This window comes from Callorhinus ursinus, unplaced genomic scaffold, assembly GCF_003265705.2.
Source record: "Callorhinus ursinus isolate GAN/ISIS: 27379988/994484 unplaced genomic scaffold, GSC_fseal_2.0 scaffold75, whole genome shotgun sequence".
In the NCBI taxonomy this organism is placed as follows: Eukaryota; Metazoa; Chordata; class Mammalia; order Carnivora; family Otariidae; genus Callorhinus; species Callorhinus ursinus.
In genome coordinates, this window is record NW_027397137.1 from 1627066 (window position 1) to 1648888 (window position 21823).

The following is a 21823-nucleotide window of genomic DNA, read 5'->3' on the forward strand; positions in this document are numbered from 1 at the left end:
GGCTTAGAGTACCTGGCCAGCCCCTGGTTATGGTTGGGAGCAGCTGCGTCGTCTGTGCTCTTCCCAGCCATTCCTGAAGAGCTCGCAGTGTTGGTTTCCTCTCTGGTTTATTGAATTGGGCTCTGGGTTCAGCCCTGGTGTTTGCAAACACAAGCATCAAGAGGAAGGAGGACCCAGCAGTCAGGAGGAGACAAGAGAGGTAGACATCGAAATAAAGGCAGACCACCTTTTCGTTTTTATTTCGCTTAGACAAAATGCAAAGAGTGTCTCATTAAATTAAAAAATAAACAGAAAAGAAAATCAAATTGATTCCCCCCCACCCCTTCACTGACGGCACTCATCCTAATTCACAACAGAAGGAGGTCAAATTGAGGACCCAGTTTCTTAATGGGAAAGAAAGGTGTGCAAACATGACTAAAGTCTCCCCCCTGCCCCCAAATCAGTGTTCCTTTTAAATTCACAAAGAGGGTAATTTTTTTCTCCGTTTTCGTTCTTAAATCTTGTGTGATAGAACTTCCAGTCAGAAGATTTAATTAGTCCCCCATGCACTTTGTAGAAAATCAGTAAAAATGCAATAACCTGTGAAGATCATAAAACTGGACTTCTTTCCCAAAAAATCAGATGCCCAGGCAGATGGAGCTCACACTCAGACAGAAAAAAAGCAGAAGAGTCTTTGCACTGTCTGTGGTTTCAGTATTTTCTCTCTTTTTTTTTAATATATTTTGGCAATTTTCTTTAATTATAAATATTGGAATTCCGTAAAAAAAAGGTAGCTTTGATTGAATTTTTTAAATTGTATTTACAACCGCTGTCCAGTCATGCTGTTTGTTATACCAGGGTGTAGGATTTTGCGTAGGGATTGTTTCCTTTCAAATGGCCCCGAGAGTCGAGCAGCGATTCTTGGGAGCTGCTCATCTTAGCTGCCTGTCCCAGCTCTGCTCCCTCTCGCTGAGGTAATGTGGCCACGGCCCCCTGCTGCCACTGCTGTCCCTCTCTCGTGGAGGACGTGGAGGAGGAGGCCTCCATGGGGATTGGCTCAAGGACCGTGGGGCGCTTCAGGGTCCGACTTTTCTGAGGTTCCAAGCACGCTTGCCCTAAACTCAGGTCCCTGCTGGTGCCTGCACCGCTTCGGTTTAACAAAAAGTCCATTCTAAGGTATGGAGGCAAATGTATGAGGTCACCTGCAAAGAAACACAGAGCAGTTAGTTGGCTTCCTCATTTGCTAAGCAGGTGCTGAGTGCCATTCGGGTTTAGAGCTGGAGATGTCACTGTGTCTGGCCGTGTTTTGCAAGACCCCTTGTCAGCGCTCACCAGAAAGGCAGGTGGAATCATGCTCACCCCCATCCCACTAGGCATAGCTGGAGCTGGCTTTTCTATGGCACATTACTGAGGCTCCTAAGTGTCATACTTCAGCCAGAGAAAGAGAGGTAACAAGATCCTTCAAAACCCCACACTGGAAAGAAAAACATACCTCAAAGGCAACAGTGCACCCCAGGTATAAAGCGTGATGGACCGGACCCCGAATGCAATCAGAGGCACTCCGGGGACTACAGGGATTGAGGAGGGAGCAGGGATGCCAAGGCAAGGGGAATGCTCATTGGCTAGCCCATCCTTCTGTCTTCCCCACATGCACACAAGGAGTGCTTGAGTGGTAGCAAGCTGGGTGAAGGCAGGGGGCTCTTTTTGGCCACCCAGGGATGGAGGGGCTCACTGTTTCAGCTCGCTTGTAACTCTTTCATGCCCACTCAGTGGGCAGCTCTGGCTAGAAAGCAGGCTGGGGGTGGGCTGGGGGTGGGCTGTCCTAGAGACAAGAGGCCAGGTGTGCAGGTTGAGGGAGGCATGGCGATGTTCTGAGCTGAAGGGACATCCATGGAATGTCAGAGGGAACGTAATGGTGAGGCATAAAGGGGCCCAAGGATCATGGCTTCCGAGTGCAGGGTGATGGGAGGGTGACAGGGAAGGATGTGTGGATTTTTATATATCCAATTTCCTCAAAGAGATGACCTGTCTTTCATTCTTAAGAGTTTAATAAGCAAATAACATTAACTTGCTCTTGTATTTACTTACATGACTATTATTCTTTTATCATTTTGTTCACATACTTGAGAAAGTGTGGAATTCATTTACCTCCAGGGTTATTTAAGAATGTAGGTCAAGAGTGCCTCATGATATTTCTGAGGCCCAACTAAATCTTGAATACTTGACATATTTGTAATGTGTTGTAACAGATTTGGGAATGAGTCTATCCCAGTAACTCCCCACTGAATGAACAGGGCTTATTAAGCCCTGGAAAAACAATAGCCTCTTGGTCCCAGCTGGATTGCAGGACGCTCAGGTCCTAGATTAGGTGGAGCAAATGTGTTTGAAATTAAACACAAAGCCCATGATAACTGCCCTCTGCCTGCAGGGGCTCTCACTTAGATTTAGTGATCAGGAGGGTAAGGGTAGCTGAGAAAGGTGGCTGAGAATTTCCTTAATGATGGACACAGTCCAGTGCCCACATCTTCGCGTAAGAGGGCTACTTGTGTTTGTTTACTTTACTGCAGGTCTGCCAGCTATCTCTGAATATCCAATATCTCTGAGTGATCCAGTTTCTCAGGCAAAGCTCTACTAAGTTGTATGAGGCTCTAATTAACCCTTCCGACAGTGTGAATGCTGCAAATGTGGTCTCTTAATAATTCATGCCCTTATGTGAAAGAAAGCACCAGAATAATCAGTGGTGAGCTTTGTTTGTTAAAGGCACTTTATGTCCATTAAAATCCCACCCCATGTGCTTGTGCAAGTACCACTTGGGAAACTGGGGTCTGTAATCATCCCTGCATCTCTTCTGTTCTTCAGATGCCTGCAGCTCTGAGGCAACTTGTGTGCTTATTACTCCAGCTAGAAGAGGAATGGAAACCGTGGCGACCGTCTGGATGTTGGCACACCTGCTTTTCTCAGCCTTCCGCCCTCCGTCTGCCGCCTGTTTCCATGGGAGAAACTAAATAAGGATTCTAACCGTGGAGATTAGGAGTAGAGGTCTAGAAGGCATTGCCTGCATTTAGTCTGGGATGAGTCTCCTCGCTCATAAAATGGGAATAATAGTAGAATCTACCACATAGAGTTGTGGTGAGGATTTAATTCGGTTACGCATATGAAAGGTTTACTGTCAGACATGTCCCTTCTCAGAAGGTCTGAGGTTACGGGCTGGAGACCGGCCAGGGGAAGGAGCCGGGAACACTTCTTTCTGCCTTGGTTTCTGTCTTCAGTGGGCTGATTAGTGTCCACCCCTCCCGAAAGATATGTCCATGTCCCAACCCTCAGAATCTGTAAGTGTGACCTTTGTAGGAGAAAGTCTTTGTAGATGTAACTAAGTTAAGGATCTGGAGACAAAATCATCAGGACTGGAGATGGGTCCTAAATCCAGTGACAGGTGTCCTCAGGAGGAAATACAGAGGGAGACTGGAGGCAGAGAAGAAGGGAGAAGCCATGCGAAGAGGGAGGGATAGAGTGGAGAGACGCAGCCACAAGGCCAGGTGCACTTGGAACCACCAGGAGCTGCAAGAGGCGAGGAAGGAATTCTTTCCTAGAGTCCCTGGCGGGAGTACAGGCCTGCTGACACTGGATTTTGGAATTCTGCCCTTAGAACTAACTGTAAGAGAATAAATCCGTGTTGTTTGGAGCCCCCCAGTTTGTGGTCCTTTGTTAGGCCAGCCACGGGACACTCACACAGATGTCCTTTCTTCTTGCCTGGGAGGACCTCACTTGGAGCCTCTTTGAACACTTCTACTGTATGGGGACAGTCCCTGCGTATGTCACTCACAGGAAAGGAGGGAATTTCTCTTGAGAGACCAGTAACTGCAGCCAACAGCGTTGTGGTTTGCGGGGTGCCCACCCTGTGTTCTGACCTGTCACCCACCCTTCCCCCCCTATAGAAGCCAAGGCTGCCCCTCTTCCCCCAGTTCCTCTGCTCCCTGGGAAGCAGACACCTGTCCAGCTGGCCCCCAAAGACCCCCTCAGGACTAGGTTGGAGGTCTAGTCTAGGGAGACTTTCCTGCAGTCTCCCTCCGGAGGGAGCAGAAGCCTCTTCAAAGGCATCTGAATGCACGGGGAGCAGGTGTCTCGGTTCCTCACCAGCCAGCTCTCCCAGCTGACCCACCCCTGGCCACTGGACCCTCTCCATCTCTGTGGAGCAACACGCCCTGAAGCTAATCCGCCAGGACCCTCTGGAGGTGTCCCATGCATGTGAAAGCAGCAGTGACCCAGTAGACGTTCAAGGATCTTTTTTGCTTTGAACTCTACAGTCACCTCCATCAGGCACGCACGGCCCTCGGCATCCTTGTGCATCAGGCCACCAGCGCCACAAACGCGGGCAGAGCCAAACCCTGGCCTCAGCGCATGTCCAGGAGAACCAGCTACAGCGGAGTTTCCCTCTACTTTCAGCAAGGATTGAGTCTTTGATGATCTAAGTTCCTCCTCTTTGTTTTACTCCTCCTTGCCCCTCCCCTTTCTCTCTCTCTCCTTGTTTTGTCTCCCTTATGCGTACACTCTCCTCCATGGAAATGAAAGGTGGAGGGAAGGGGTGAAAGAGCGTGGGTAGGAGGTGAGGAGGAGATGGCAGCGGCATGCAATGCAGTCACCGTGGCACGATTGCAAGTAAAGTGGGTTGTGTGTGTGTGTGTGTGTGCGCACATGTGCGTGCGTGTCTATGCATGAGTGTGTGTATTTGTTCATGCGTGTGTGTGTTTGTGCGTGCACACATGCATGTGTTTCTGTGTATGTGCATGTGTGTATATTTGTGCGTATGCAGATGTAAATGTGTGTTTAAGTGGATATGTGTGTGTGCATYTGTATGTGTGAGTATATATGTGCATATGTGTTTGTGTGTGTGTATATTTGTGTGTGTGKGKGGGTGTGTATGTATGTGGTTAGGTGACTATGTGTGTGTTTATGTGTGTGTCTGTGCGTGTGTGTGTGTGTGTGTGTGTGTGTGTGTGTGTGTGTGTGTGTCACAAAGACAGAGGGGAGGAAAACCCGGGGGGGAGAAGCAGACAGCACAAGGAAAGAATGAGGGCCCCAGGAGAAAGGGACAGGAGGCAGGAAGACCTGGGCTCACATTCTGACTGCTGGAAGAGAAAGGATCTGGGGATGCCAATGTCCCCTTCCACATCTTCCTTCTGCCCTGCTTACCTACCTGTCCATACCTCTAGCACTTTCCTAGTTAGCTAAACCTATTAGCTACTTTCCCAAACCCAGCATGAGTACAAACGCAGTGACAGGGGGCTGGGAACCCCAGATGAGCCTTTGGGGCACGCTCCGCCCACTGGTTCCTGTGGTACTTATTCATGCACTTGTGTGTCATGACCAGTCACCCCTCTGTGCTCTGGTCCTGAGGCCCACGGCCCTTGAGTCAGAGACGTGGGGTGAGGGCGAGGGTGGGGGGTTGACACACCCTTGGCAAGAAGGGGCTCTGAGAGGCTGAGCTTAGGGGCTGAGGTGCCGGACTAGAGTCAAAGGGGCTGACAGGGGTGGTGAGGGCAGGGCAAGTGGGGGGAACGGGGCTGAGAGAGGCAGAGAAATGGACGGAGCGATGAGAGAGAGAGACAGGGAGAGGGAGAGAGATGAGAGAGACACACACAAAGAGACAGAGAGATGAAAGAGAGACAGAGATGGAGAGACAGAGAGACAGAGGGGGACGAGAGAGATGGAAACACACACACACACACACACACAGGTAAGCAGAAGGAAGGGACACAAGACACAGAACTGGGCGGGGGGATGAAAATGGGAGACAAAGAGCCATAAATGTTATGCCCTTTTGTCGACATCATGGTCCATTCCTCATTTTCCTGTTACCGCCTGTTATCTCTGAGAGTTCACACTAAACAAGTGGCATCAATTTCTCCCTCTCTCCCTAACCACCTTGCTTACGGGCGCCTTCACAACTCCTCATCCCCAGACCCCCTAATGGTCCCTCATCCGCCAGCAGGTGGGTACTCAAAGCTTGCTATCTTCCCCAAGGGGGCCTTCAGGCCATGGTTGGCCCCATCACCTGAAAACTGCTAATAGTAAACCTGCCTCGCTCATCTGAAACCAGGAGATGCCCCTTCCCATCAGGAAAGCCAAACTTCCTGAACTTTCTCAGTAGAGTCAGACACACAAAGTCTGAATTCACTTTAGCTTTGGAAGAAGGATGGCAAAAATCGATATTGAAAAAGAGCAAAAATTCATCCATTCAGAAGATCTATAATGGATGTGCATTCCACGAATCTATTCTTAGACAATGCTTCCTGCTGTTTGGTGGGCACACACTAGGGAAGGAAAGGTCTAAAGTTGAGATCAGTGGTTCTCAGCAGAGAGGGATTCTGCCCCCAGGAGGCGTGTGGCAATGTCTGAAGATTATCTGGATGTCACAGTTGGGGGTGGCTGCTACCGGCCTTTCCTGGATGCAGGCTAGGGATGCTGCTCAACATCCTACAAAGCACAGGACACCACCACCATCCCCCCATGCCTCCAATCCTCCAATGCTCATTGTGCTGCTCCTGAGAAACCATAGTTTAAAGGGGCTAAAGTTCACAATTCCAAGTGGACCCTTATTTTTGCTTTAATTTTATTTGAAAAACACTTCATTCAATCAGAATAAGGAATTGTACTGCTCAGCATCTACTAGTCCACAGGAGTTATGGCCTCAGTTCTTGGGAGAAAGTGAGGGATGGTCCCATGGAACGGCAGGCACAGGGTCTTCTTCCAACTTGGTCTGATGAGGTGTGAGCTTTCGTTGGGGTAAGAACATGAGCTAAAGGCTTCTGGGCTTCCTATAAAAATCTTGCCTTTACCTCTAAATGGTTCTGTGACCCCCCCTTTTAAGTTTTGCATCTTATCTTTAGTCAAGTGAAGGAGGCACGGTCATGTCTAAGGGCACCTTCAAGGCCGAAAGACTCTTTCTTATGCTCTTTACTATCTCACCTGTGAAAACTGGGTAAGCACAATGCATGAGGAATTTGAGGATAAGTATGACACAAACGAATGCATTTTTGGGAGCCTAAAATTCTGAGGCCTATGGCAAGAGCCTTCTTCCCCCTCCTATGCAATACTTCATCAGCACCTGTGAAAGCATGCATAGACTTTCACAACAAATACGCGTGGAAAGAAAGTGAATCAGAGTCCCTAGGGGCTTAGCTCTCCTCTGGGGCCATATAAAAAGGAACTTTCATCAATTTCTAATAAGCCTTCACATCTGCGCTTGGATGGAGCTGGGTATTGATGCAAAGGTAAGAAGCAAAGGATGCTTACCTTGGCTTCTAGCAATTTCAGTAAGAACCACACAGATCAGACTTGTATGATGGTACAGCATCAAAGAGCTAGTTACAGAGGGGGAGAGTACGGAGTTTGCCCATTCTGGAGGCAAATGAGATCTAACACTTTTTTAGTTTAATACTGATGCTGCAGCAAGGTAATGAAAACTTGTAAATGAACCTCTCTTGGTAAATGAATCTTCACTCCCAAATGGCCCCCAGAAAAAACCCTAAATAAATAATGCGAGATTGATACCAGAGGTCCATGGACACAGATTCTATTACCATTCTTGGCTTGTACTTATGAGGCTCATGCATTCTTAAGGGCTCATCAATATTGCAATCCTCCTGTTCACTGGTGAACTTGTAAAACTACACTGAGGTACGAAGTGGGGCTTTGAGTTTGTTGCTGCTCACGATTCTTTAGAAATAAAGTAGTTCTGAATAAAAAGTAGGATTGGAAAACCTGCTCCAGCATTTAGGCCAGGTCAGAATCACTTAGCTGGGCGTTTGGAGCACCCAGTGAGGAAGGGTCCGTGAGGTTCAAAGAAGCTCCAGCTCCTGCGTAAGACCCCCGAGGACCCACACACTGGGGACCACGGAGGAGGAAGCCTGCTCGGAGGCTTGTGCCTGCTTCACTGTGGGGCTGGCAGACCCGTCTCCATAACCCTGTGCATCTTGAGTCATCCCACAGAAGGACTGAGTTAACCCGGAAATGAGAGGGTTCTAGGCAGAGGGAATATACGTTTGTGGAGTTTAGGAGCCCAGAGAGCAGGAGTCATGACCAGCGAGGAAGACAGGGCTGACTTCTTGGAGCCCTGTGAGTCTCTATCCTGAGCACTGGGCAACTACACAAGGGATTTCAACGTGAGCGCATCCACCACACTGCTTGAATTTAAGGTTTCTTGCTTCCCAGTTTGGGATACAGGATGAATTAGAAGTTGGTGCCAGTTCTGTCCACATAGAACCCCATTGAAATATGATGGTCTTTGCTGTCTTCTTACCTTTTTGTATATTCCCAGCATTTTCAGGTTATCATGACATCTCACTGGGGACTGTGTGTGTGGGGGTGGGGGGAGGAGGTAGCCCCTGTCTTCCAGAAGCTGGATTTTGCCTTGTTTCTTGGATTTCCTCATTTATCTGTCTTGTGTCTTTAGGCCTCTTTCTGCTGTTTATGATACTACCTGCTCTTCTGATGAACTAAGGAGACTGTGAGAAGTGTTGGTTTAATATATTAACATTATTATGTCTTAGGATAATACCTGGTATAGTATCTTTTCACAGAGAAGATATTCAATAAATATGGGTGGAATAAATGAGTGTAATAGATCTGTGTTTTCACAGGGCCTTTTTGGAGATGCCGTGAACTTTCACTGTGGGGAACCTTTTTGCTTGTCATCCGTGGCACTGGAATCTAGAAACTTCCTTCTGGCCACCCAGCAGGACACAGGTGGGCTTCCCACCTCTCCCTTACAAGTTATCAGGCACGGACCTCCTCCTTACCTTGTACTACCATGGGCTCCCCAGCAACTAAAGCTGAACCCCTATAAGCCGACCAAGAAAATCAGTGAACTAAGGGGCTCAGAGTTGGAGAACAGGCAGTCAGAACAAAAGAACACACACTTAGTAACTAGCGGACGCACACAAGAGCAGCATCTATGATAAATCCACAGGAGCACTCGGAAAGGTGAGACAACTCAGGCCCCTGGAACCATTGGAAGAAAGGGAAGGAGGTCGGTGCAAAAAGCAAATGGGCTTTGAGTTCCAAGCTTTGGACCCTTCATAAGGAGTCCCACCATCACTTCATGGGTCCTGGAGACATCAGACTAAAATAACAAGACAGTCTTTAAGAAGGTGAAGTCGAAAATGCACATTAAAGAGATCAGTTTCCTATCAGTGAGCCAGAACCAGCATAGTGAAATATGTAGGTCTACCCAGGGCAGGTGTGCATAGCAATATTCGGAGATGCTGTTCATGACCTCCAGGTCCTTCTAACTTTAAATAACTATGGGAGTATTTGAAAGCTTGTCAGCTCAGAGCTAACTGTTGCTCTGGGTGGTGAATGTGAAGCTCATTCCAATCTCCTGCTTTAGCTCTTCCTCTGCCCACACCACTGTCTCTTTAGGATGTCTGCTGGGCTTTCTCTGCCCCATTCACCTTAGATCTCAGCGCACAATTCATTCCTCCAGGAGGCCTTCCTAGACCATTATCCCCAACCCCCGACCCCCTGCCGGACTTGATCCCCTTCCCCAATTACTTCTTTTCCCAGCACTTATCATGATCTGAAACTGTGTCATCTGCTTATTTGATCAGTGTCTGTCTCCCCCACCAGGAATATAAACTCCCTTCAGATGGGGTCTTCGTGAGTCTCGTCTATCACTGTATCTCCAGCTCTGAAAGCGGGACCAGTTATTGAGTGGGAGCTCAAAAAAGACATGCTGAAGTTAGAAAGGGAGCTGGGAGGTTGGGAGGGAAGAAGCAGAGGCATCTCTGGAAGGATGGAGGCCAGAGCAGCTCAGTGTGCAGGATGTGTGTGTACGCATGCATGGTGTGCACGCATGCATGGTGTACACACCTGTTTGTGTCCATGTGGAAGTATCAAAGATACTTGCACTTGAAAGGAGACCCTTTCCATAGCTCTTAGAATAGCATTCATGATGGAAATTTCAAAACCTCATTGTAATGAGTACAAAAAAGAGGAGAAGGATGCAAAACCCGAGGCATGGGACCCCCGTCGCCCAACCCAAAGGGGCGAGGGGAGGGGGGATACAGAACTGCTTGAGAGGAACCCAGTGTGGCGCCTGGGGTCAGGAGGAGGGAGTCTGTGCCAGGTGACCTGCAGGGAGCAGAGTTCACGTCCGCAGGTGGCGAGGGAGAGGCAAGTAGAAAGAAGCTGTGGAGGGGGATTTTTGGCAGTGAAGATCCCTGGAGTCTAATTCTGATTCAAGAGCCAGCACGAAAACCACATGGGCTTCAGAGGGGAAACAGCACGACCACCACAGTGACAGCTGAGAACTGAAAGAGGAGCTTTCGTTGGAGGGTGCTGCTGGAGCGGAGGCCAGTGTGTCCTTCAGGTAAGCACTTCTCACTCCACGCTCTTCCATTTGATTAAATGCACACATGCAGAAGATTGTGAGGGATGGCATGAGTGGATCTGAACACCGCAAACCAAAAACTGCTTCAGGTCACTGGTTGTTCAGAGAACCAACAAGTTAGCAGCAGTCTGTGATCCTTTCTGACCGGAAAACCTCAAGTGTGTTCATCACAGGAGGGACCGATGAACATATATTTAAGGCTGGGGTCCCAGAGTGTGAGTGCAGAGATCTAAAGGGGCTGACACTTCTCCTGCTGCTCATGGGGCCAGGATGCATTTGGTTGCATATGTGAAGCTTTAAATTGATTTAGATAGCTGCGTGCGAGGGTATTTCTTGATTGCATAGGATAAACTCATGAATAAAGGAGCAGCCACAATCCAAGAACGTTAGAAACTGGCTTAGAATGCTACCTGAACCCAAGAACAGGTACTGTAACCTAAGTATTGGAAGTTGCCTTGACTGAGAGGGAAAGAAGTTGCTTAACCTTCCAGCTATTTCTCAGAGGAAGATAGAGTTTTATTTGTCTGTCTGGTTTGTCTTTTGTTATTAAAGATGGAAATAACCATCCCTTATTGTAGAAAATGAAACCATAGCACAATTGGCATTTTATTTAAAATAAAAAAGTCCTAAAAATTCAGTAAATTCAAAATTCAGGTACTGTTAAAATTCTAAAGTGAGATTCTGATGTTTGCCTTCTGTGTAAGGCATCACATTTCATGGGGAGCTTCCCTTTATCTGTGGAAGAGGTTTCCTTTTGATTTGTGAAGAGCAAGAATAAAAAATAAATCACTTTGTTTAAAGGTAAGCTGGAAAATGGGGTCGACTTGAATGTTCTCTTATATTTTACTAAGAATTTCTAATAATTGCCATGTTTTAACCAGTTGGCTAGTCTCGTCATCATCATAACTATGATAGATGCATTCATTCAATATATTTATTAAGCACCTACTATATGTATCAGACACAGTGATAGGAGCATATATTCAGCGCTACTAAGTCATTTAAAATATTTCTTGAGTGCTCACTGTACTGCCAGATTACCTGTTAGAGGTAATCGGGGAGAGAAGTAGGAAGGCAAGGAAGACATGTTTTCTGTCTTCCTGGAGCCGGGATCTGGCCACGTTGATTTAACTTGATCCTGATTTGATTTGTGGAGTGTTTAAAAGTTTTGGACCACAAATGGAGGAAAAGACCATCACACAGGAAGAGCCGATGATGAGGAGAAAGATGTACAGAGACTGGGAAGACTTCATTGAGATGCATGCTGATCAATGCCTTCTAGAGCCACGGGGACACAGGTAGGAATGAGGTTTGAAAGCGCAGCTCAAGGAACTGATGATTTTGATGCAGCCTCCAGTCATCAGAATAATAAATTGTAACCTTGGCTTTTGTGCCTGGTGTTGAATTTAGTCTCATAAAGGGACAATAGGAAGGCTTTCCGAAAAGCATATCAAATATTCATTAATAATAATACAGTCATTTAGGATGGACAAAACAAAGTGTGTGGACATTAGGACTTGTGTTGACTTAAAAAGTGACTCATACCTAAAGTTATAAAGTCATTTTAGTCTAAATAGCATTTTAAGACTATACTACTTCAGTTAATTGTGATCTTTCAATTTTTCTGATGGATCCAGGCAACAATGTCATAACACTACATCAATAACTAATGATGTGCTGTGTGGTGACTAACATAACATAATAAAATAAAATTTAAAAAAAGTTCAAAAAACTTTTTTTAATTGAATCTAACAAGAGGAACAACAAGACATCAAAAAGAAACTCAAGCCTTTAATTAATTCAAAGCTTGCACAGATAAGACTATCATTTCACCCAGGAGCTCCTGTATACGAGGGAAGATGGCTGCCAATGGAAGCTGGGTATTTACCCCAAAGACACAGATGTTGTGAAAAGAAGGGCCATATGCACCCCAATGTTCATAGCAGCAATGTCCACAATAGCCAAACTGTGGAAAGAGCCGAGATGCCCTTCAACAGACGAATGGATAAAGAAGATGTGGTCCATATATACAATGGAATATGACTCAGCCATCAGAAAGGATGAATACCCAACTTTTACATCAACATGGATGGGACTGGAGGAGAAGATGCTAAGTGAACTAAGTCAAGCAGAGAAAGTCAATTATCATATGGTTTCACTTATTTGTGGAACATAAGGAATAGAATGGAGGACATTAGGAGAAGGAAGGGAAAAATGGGGGGGGGGAATTGGAGGGAGAGACGAACCATGAGAGACTATGGACTCTGAGAAGCAAACAGGGTTCTAGAGGGGAGGGGGTGGGGGGATAGGTTAGCCCGGTGATGGGTATGAAGGAGGACACGTACTGCATGGAGCACTGGGGGTTATACGAAAACAATGGATCGTGGATCACCACATCAAAAACTAATGATGTGTTGTATGGTGACTAACATATCATAATAGAATTAAAAAACAAAAAAGGAAGCATGGTGTACTCAACTGGGTGATACCCAAATGAGGCAATGCTTCCCAGGATGTCTGTGACCACTGAAGAGAAATAAACAAAAGAGGGAAAGAGGAGAGGAGCCAGCAGCTCATCCGGAGACCACACCGGAGTCACCATGAGAATCCCAACAAGAGCGTCAATAAGGCAAAAACAGAAACAACAACACTAGCCACTTTACCCAAATTATGCTACACATATCTTACACCAGGGTCATGCCCATTTTACAGGTGGGGCAACTGAAGGCCACCAAGGCTAAAATGTGCCCAGAGGCACATTTTCTCCTCTCCTGTGTTCCTCCGCCTTGGCTTAACAGCCACGAAGAGCTTATGTTTTTAATCCTATGTTTTTCTGCATTTGCCTTGCAAATATATGCCAACAACAAGAAATGCCTGAAATAAAAACATCCACAAATAACAGCTCATCTTCTCCCTGAGGAGGTAGACAGAATGAGAATAAATGAAGCCATCATTCTTTATTGTATGCTGGCATGAATCTTGACTCAGTTTGGAAGATTAGTTGCTGGATAGACAATTCTTATTTTATATATTTTTATGCATTTATAAGGCTCATTTCAGCTGGGCTATATGCCATAAAACCCAAGGGAATTGCAGTAATTTAAAAGTGAAGATACATTTTTGAAATAAGACTAGTAGAGTGGTTCAGAAAATGGGAAAAGAGGAAATAAAACTGGATTCAACAAGAATGGATAGGCCGGTCCACAAAGGAAAGTCTTTGGCAGCTATTTCAGGGTGAAGAAGAAGAAGGAGTGATTCTTCAGATGAGAAGTACCACTGGCTGCCATGGTTGGATTCAGTATATAATGTATTTATTTGCCCTCTACAGTGGTTTGCAGATATCTGACCCAACACTTGAAAACCGTGGGTCTCCATAGAAACACCAAGATTTCTGGCTTCTCTTGAGCAAGTCACTCATCCTGGCCCCCCAATTCCACTTGGGATGAGTTGGCGGGAACATACTGGAGTCTATCCCCTCTAGATAGTCTGTGAACTCAAACTGTCTATCATGCTTCACCCCACTTCTCCTTGCTCCCCATCCTCTTCACTTACGCACGTGATCTGCCAGGCCCTGCAGGCCTTAGAGCTCAGAGCTCCCATCCACACACCAAGTACTCTCACACACCCAGTCCACCTCTCACAGGCTCAAGGCAAAGACTGAACAGTGGCTGACCAAACCCCAGCCAGTCACTGTCACTTTGGGTAGCTCAATGAAACCAAGGCCCAAGCATTGGCCCACTGGTAAGACCTCTCTCCTTCTGAAAGTCCTTGGTACAGCAGCTTTAAAACATAAGCCCCCTGTGTTTGAGCCTCCTCTCACCACGTGATGGGGTCTCCCTCTCTCCAGCCTGAGCTCCTTGGGCTCTTTGATTGCTTGAACAACAGAATATGGCAGAAGCGATGTGTCACTTTCCAGGCCCAGCCTTACGAGATCGGCTATTTCTATTGTTTGCCTGTCAGGATGCCTGCTTTAGAACCGAGCTGCCATGATATGAAGAAGCTGGCGCCACCTTGGGTAGAAACCCACCCAGGGAGGGCACGACCAGCACCAGGCTGCCAGGTGAGGGAGCCGTTTGGGAAGGGCTCCTCTGGACCTAAGTGAGCCTCCCCAGTGACACGGCTGGAGCAGAGATGAGCTGTCCCCACCAAGCCTTGACTACATTTCAGATGTGTAAACAAAATAAGTGACTGTAGCTGTTGGAAACCCATAAGCTTTGGGGTGGTTCATTACACAGCAACCTGTAAACAGAGCCCCAAGTCCAAACACCAGGATGGGCTTTCATAGCAGGCGGGTGTGAATCAGGGAGATGTGTCTCCTATACAGTGGTCCATGCATTGCTTTTCTCACCTGGCCGATGTGCCTTTGGAACCGCCATGTTCATCACACGACCTCCATCCTGAGGTTTGGGGGGAGATGCAGTGAACCTGCAGATCCCCGATTCTGAAGGGGTGCTGGAGGTCAGACTGTCTGTGTACTCGTTTGTCCCTGCCGTCAACTGTTCAGATGATGTGTCTGATATGAAGCACTCTGTGATGGTGAACTTGGCGTGCCTCAGTTGCTCTTCCATCTTGGCATGCTCGTAGGCTCTGGCCAGTTCTTCATAAGTGGAGGAGGCACTTTCTGTGGAGACCATGCTGCTTCGCGCTCGATCTGCCGCGTGTAAAAGAGAGAACAAGATGGATCAATTACTGCCTTATGGCCCCATTGGATGGCCATCTCTGGCTTGTGGCTGTCTCTCCCAGATCCTTGTACCACCTGGCAGGGGTCCTGGGTCTTTGACTGAGAACTGCCTTTGTCACCGTGGGGCCTGCTCTGTGTGCCTCGGTAAAGTGGGCTCAGAGAACTTTGTTTCAGTGGAATTGTTCCCAGCCTGAACGCTTCCGTCAATCAGCAATGCTTAAAAAATTCTGTGCTTCAGGACATCTGGGTGGCTCAGTCTGTTAGGCGCCTGTCTTTGGCTCAGGTCATGATCTCAGGGTCCTAGGATCGAGTCCCACATCAGGTCCCCTGCTCAGTGGGGAGTCTGCTTCTCTCTCTCTCCCTCTCCCTCTGTTGCTCCCCCTGCTTGTGCGTGTGCGTGCTCTCTCTCTGTCAAATAAATAAATAAAAAAATCTTTAAAAAATATTCTGTGTTTTGTTAAGATGATTGGGAAGTTGGTGTACACAGACGGCAGTGTCCACCCCCTGCTCTGACTTGCCAATCAGCCTGTTCCATAGAGACTTTAATTGGCATGGATGGTTTGAGCTCTGAAGTTCGGCTCCTCTAGCCCCAGCTTGGCAAGGAGGACGTGACGGTGGTTGGAAATGAAGCCCAGGATGACGCATGAAATTGGCCAGTAGGAAGAATGGCCCCTGGTGCCTCAGACCATCCTTTGTGACTGCCACATTTTATGGGGCCCAGAGAGCCACCAGGACCGGAGGAGGAGCGTCTTGGCCAGAGGAATCTCTATTTTACACACTAAAAAGTTTTGAATCACCTCTGTGGAACTCTGAGACTCTTCTGAGAGAAATAACAGCCATAAAAATAAATGTACAGGGTAATACTCCACCTTTGGAACACTATTTTTAAAGCATATCAGCCAGAACAAAAGAAAATGAGTATGAAAATTTCCTACAGCTATTAGGTTTAGATATAATTTCTTTTCAAAAGTTAAGGTGGGGGGTGGGACAAGCCGATGCTATTCTTAGGCCCTGTCTTCTCTCCGAAGTGAAATCTTGGTTGATGGCACAGACTAGATGACTTACCTTATAATCAACCCCTCTTAATTGTCAAAAGGAGCAGCCTATGTTCCCTATAGAGGGTGCTATGACCTTGTCATGAAATTTCAAGTGTAGCCTCTTAAACCCAGAGATGGTAGTGGGTCATGTGCCCTCAGAGTATAATCGGGAATTTTTGGAATCATGTGGGTGAAAATTTTAAAGTATCTGTGTTTCTCTTAGCTGGGTAGGAACTGAAAGGAGAGAAGACCATGAGTCTGAGATTCAAGACACCTGCAAAGTAGCTGCCTTTTGGTTCTGCTTTGCAGAAATCATTGGGCCCTGGGCATCATCAACGCTGCATGGTTGTATTGGTACCTGTTACTTAAACAGTCTAATAATTTGAAAATGACCTTGAAGGAGCATAAGTAGGAGCCTCTGAAGCCCATCTGTGGGCCATGCTTATCCCCAGGGTTGAGGAGGAGGCATGCAGACCCCTACCTGTGTCTTGAGAGGGGCTGACACTGTAGCTGTCACTCTCCTTGTCCATTGATCCCGCAGCCCTAGGCGTCGGCAGCCTCCAGTCTGTGGTGAGGGTGTGTGCTGAAATGGTGGGGTGGGGTCTGTTGAGGGTCCACTGGCTGGCATACCGGTTTCTTGCTGTGGGTCCTGCCTTTGCGTTCCTCCTGGTGGTGGGATCTGTGAAGAGCCAAGAATAATGTATATCTTAGTGTCTAGGAGTATGGGCAGTCATGATCCAAGTGTTGAGAGTGGTTCTCTCCACCCAGCCCTGAGACCCCCCCCCTGCAGGATTCATGCTTCCAGGAAGCCTTCCCTGACTGCCCCTGTCCAGAGCATTCATTTCCTTTCTCTTATGGTCTGAGACATTTTTGTGAAATGTAAACATTTAAAAAAGTCCTGTGGGGGGCGGGAGAGAACATTAGATTTGGACTCAGGAGTTATGGACTCAATGTCCACATCCTAACCCCTAGTACCTCAGAATGTGACCTTATTTGGAAATAGGGTCATGGCAGATGTCATTAGTCATGATAAAGTCGGACTGGAGTAGGGTGGCCTTCAATCTAACACGACTGGTGTCCTTCTAAGAACAGGTGACAGACACGCAGAGGGAAGACAGCCATGGAACAATGGAGGCAGAGACTGAAGTGCTGCAGCTGTAGGCCAAAGAATGTCAAAGATTGTCCCCAGCAACCACTGGAAACTAGGCAGAGGCGAGGAAGGACCCTTCTCTACAGGTTTCAGAAAGAGCGGGACTCTGCGGACATCTTGCATTTGGATTTCTGGGCCCCAGAACGGTGAGACAACAAATTTCTGTTCTTTTAAGCCACCCCAGTTTGTGGTATGTTGTAATAGCAGCTCTAGGAAACAATACAGTGTTATTGTGGTTTTGTATTTACTCATTGCCTTGAGTAGGACTGTTTTACTCATCAACTAAATTGCAAGTTCCTAGACCAGGAAGATGATACTTTTTGTCTGAATACTCTCTTAGTTTTTTGCCTATGGTAACATATCTTTTCAACAGAAGTGTCTAAACTTTGTCAAAGTTCAAATATATGGGTCATTCAATGCAGAGCACACACAGTTAATTGGTGTCTGAATTTTATATGTCTGCTATCTTCAAAAACAGAGATTTACATATATAGAGGCAGGTGCCACATGGGTTTCATTTTCTCTAAATCTGGAACCAAAGACAGCAGGTCAATGTGGCGGACAGAGTTCTCAGTTCAGCTCTTTGGCTGGACACTGGAGTGGACCACAACACTGTCTTTTCTGGAATTTTGTGGAATAAGGGAAAGGCTCAGTGACCTGGACTGATTTTTCTTGGGCTCCAGCTTGAAGGCCACATAAGGTCCTAGATGGAGCTTTTTCCACCATTGAATTCTCTTCTTCTCAAAAAGGAATCTTATGCAGTTATATTTCAAAATGGTCTGGACACCTTTCAACACCACAGTCGATATTTACTGCTCAGCACTAATGAAGCAGGATAAAAAGATCAACAGAGAGAGGGCCAACCCTTGGCATCGGGACAGTGACTTACTAATGTGCTTTCATGGGCCTGGAAGTCTCTCTAGGGCAGGGGTCAGGGTGTTCATCGTTGGGTCCATTCACAAAGCCTATGATAATCTCTGGTATACAGAGGCCCCTGGATGAACACACACACAGCCCAGGGTCACTTTATGGATGAGGCAACGGATGCTCAGAGGGAAGTGACACAGCTATTAAGTGTTAAGTAGGGAGCCCAAGACGCCATGGATTGGTTCAGAGATTGCCCAGCACTTGACCACCCAGATGTCCCCACCCTGGACACCTAAGTATTTAATACAGTGTCCCTGTGACACTGAGTCCTTTGTAATGCCATTTTAGATCACGGGAGGCAAGACACTTGAAAGGGGTGAAAGGACTTTCTTTTCAAATGGAGGATTTTCCTCTTTACAAATTCCAGTTATTGGACTTTGAACAGAATCCATCATTCTACAGTGCTGGAGAGAAGCATTAAAATGGCAGCCAAATCAATATATTTTAAGACTTCCTGGGTCATCAAAATGCTTCATCTTGGTGCATATTCTTTGGGGCATTGATTTTAAAATACATTTCATCCCTTACTTGCAAAATTCCACAGAAGACTTTATTGGAAGATGTATTTTTTTTTGCCTTGATTAGAAGGTGAATGTGTTATGCTTGAGCGCCAAGCTCTCTGGACAGCAAGGTATGAATGATAATTGTGTTTCTCCACTGAAATGCTAGGAGAGAGGTCCTCAAAGAGGTAGAGAAATATTCTCACGGGTAGGAGGCTAAGTATCTTCCAGGTACAATGGACTTCCTAAGCAGAGCTTCAATAAATGGAGCTTGTTATTTAAATGCTAATGAATCTTTCCCCCAAAATTACCCTGTCCCTTACATAAGATTTGAGGATTCTCATTTTCTTTTAAAATTTTTTTGAAGGTTTTCATGTTTATTCTTCTTTATGTTTCTTGCAACTACAGCTGCGGATCAGATGTACTGCTGGCACGGATGCTTGGGCGGTGGGGCTGGGTATCAGTTTGATCTTCGCACTTCAAGGACACTATTTCCTCAAACTCCCAAACCCTCCCTTGTGTTTCTTCCCACTGACCCACCCACCCATAGTGGGGCAGGACCTGTAGCCCCTTTCTCACTGAGATCACCCTGTGTGGAAAATTCCATGGTCACATTGTACATGTCAGCCTCTATTCAAAGCCAGAACTCTTTTCAAGTTAATTTTGTTCGTTATCCTTTTTTTCTAGATGAGGACAGTTTTACCAGTGGCCTGATAACGTTGGAAATATAGGTCATGATATTACTTTCTCTGAACCACAGGCTGCAATTCTGTTCTGCTCTAAGCAAGCATCCTGGAGGCGAAATCATCTCAGTAGGTAGAATATTGGGGTGGTTGACACATTTTTTTTTTTTTTAATAATCAGGTTTTGGGAGCTGATTTATACCTGAGCTGAACTCTTCAGTATGATAGCTCCTAAGATAGCAGCTAAAATAAAAATCTGACTTGGACCCTACTTGGTAGCCTCCTTTGTAGGCCTTACCAGGTAATCAACTAAGGAAATAAATGTTGAGATTTACTGTCCCTGCATGAAAAGCATTTTATTCGGCTCCCCACCACTCTAATGTAAATACAGCTTAGTGATGAGCCATCACGCTTGCTAAACAGTTAACAAATTAGAAGGTAAGTGATACAAATAACTCTTGGCCTTTCAAGACCGAGTCTGAACCTAAATTAAGCTTTTCTGCCCACTGAATCAAATTATTATAATCATCCTGAATTCGGGATAAGAGAGGATTTTGTGGCTAATAGGGTTATAAAACATGTCATGTGTACTGTGGTCTGGGTATTAATCTGTTTTTATTCTCTGGCTTTTGCTGTCCTATCTCGTAGGTGCCGTGGCCTCCACTGCATGTGGTGATGACGCTGTGGGGCCTGAACATTCCCATCACGCAACGAACAAGTATTTACCAAAGGCTCATTATACACGGGACACTCCTCGCCCGCATCAGGTATTTTCCTGCAGTATGATGTCGCGTACAATTCCGCGTGATGGGGTGTGCGTTGGTTTCCAGAGTCTCAATGAGAAAAGAATCAGTCCGTGTTGTGAACTCTTCTTATTTCTATATGTAAGTCTACTCAGCCCCTAGACATCCCCTAAGAAGCATCGTTTCCACTTAACAGCACTTAACAGTGTTTGAGTTAAGTTGCCTGCCTTTGACCCAGTTTCACTACTTGCTGGTGGTGAGCTCATCAGACGTGCCCACTTCCCTCATCTCGGAGAGTGGCGTTATCACCTCACCCACCCATAGGGCTGTTGTGACACATGGAGGGGCTCAAGAGATCTCGGGGCCTGGCCTGTGATTCCTGAGTGACAAACACTTGGCAAGGGTTGGAGCACATCCTGCTTATTGGGAAGAGGGTGGGGGAGATTTGGTGGGTTGATCAGGAAGGCTAGAGACTCAGTTTAGAGAGGGTTTGGCAGAAAAAATAATACTCATTAAAAAATCAAGACCAGAGGTACCTGGGTGGCTCAGTTGGTGAAGTGTCTGACTTTGGTTTGGGTCATGATCTCAGGATTCTGGGATCGAGGCCCCCATCGGGCTCCCTGTTCAGTGGGGAGTCTGCTTCTCCCTCTTCTGCTCCCCCTGCTTGTGATCTCTCTCTCTCTCATAAATAAATAAAATCTTAAAAAAAAATCAAGACCAGATGCTGGAGAATTTCCATGCTGCAGAAAGGAGCTGAAAGGTAGAGCTGGTAAGGACAGGCATGCGTCCTATTCATTCCCAGTCTAGCCCTCTGTACATCAAGTACAGTCAAGCCCTTGTACGTGCCCTTGGCCCAGATGGGTGGATGGTGACAAAGGGATGACTTCCAGGTAAATATGACCCCAAAGCCCAGGTCATGTCTCTTACGCTTCACTTCATGTGTCTTTGTACCCTTGCACAGTTTGTGCGCAAGAAAGCTGATTCAAGTTCTCCTGTGATGGTCTCGTTGGTAAGTCTCACAGAGTGTGCTGGGAGAGACTATGTACATACCTACAAACCTCCAATCAGCTGGCATCCAGACCCCCAGCCTAATAGATGTCTTAGGAAATGGAGAACAAAGAGAGGGGCCAAATGGACTGCCCAAGTCCTGTCTAAAATGCTAAACATCCTTTCTTACCACCCCCTTTACTCTGATTTCAGAACTTGACAGTGGATTGATATTTAAGTATGTTTACTGATGCCTACTATGTGTCAGACTCTGTGGCTGGAGCTGGGGGTGGGAGACACAGACACCCACAGATGCCCCACTTTCTCCTGTACCCTAATACACAGGAGAGACAGGGATGCAAACAGAACTGCAGACACAGCCAAGGCATCTGTTTCCCTTGGTTGAAGAGCTAAATAGCCAATTGTTGGGATTTCTCCCATCCTAATAATGAATCTTAGTTGCAGGTCTGGAAAACTAAAAAAATAAATGCCTAGTAACATAGCTTCTATGATGCAGTCATGATAGTGTGAAAACAACATATTGTAGATGCTCTCCTCAAAACTAAGGAGCTTCTACATTGATGACCCCATCCTAGCATCATTAGAACAGAGTAATAAGGCCATCTGCAGCTGAGGAAACAGACTATAAAACCGTCTCGGCAAATGCGCCCAACTGCAGTGTGGAGAACCAGCCGCATGGGACTGAGATGACAGGGGTGCACCATGCGGACACCGTGACAAACTTG

General features: G+C 46.6%; 1 protein-coding gene across 1 annotated transcript in view; it reads right to left on the reverse strand.

Moving 5' to 3' along the window:
• Nucleotides 1–212: 212 nt before the first annotated feature.
• The window catches only part of DSCAM (DS cell adhesion molecule), an 822687-nt gene continuing 801076 nt past the window's right edge, over nucleotides 213–21823 (reverse strand). The window contains exons 31-33 of the mRNA XM_073887019.1: nucleotides 16569–16766; nucleotides 14718–15020; nucleotides 213–1181 (exon numbers count right to left, since the gene is read on the reverse strand). Coding sequence (XP_073743120.1) covers nucleotides 829–1181; nucleotides 14718–15020; nucleotides 16569–16766 — 854 coding nt within the window. The 3' untranslated portion in view covers nucleotides 213–828. The remainder of the gene's footprint in view (nucleotides 1182–14717; nucleotides 15021–16568; nucleotides 16767–21823) is intronic.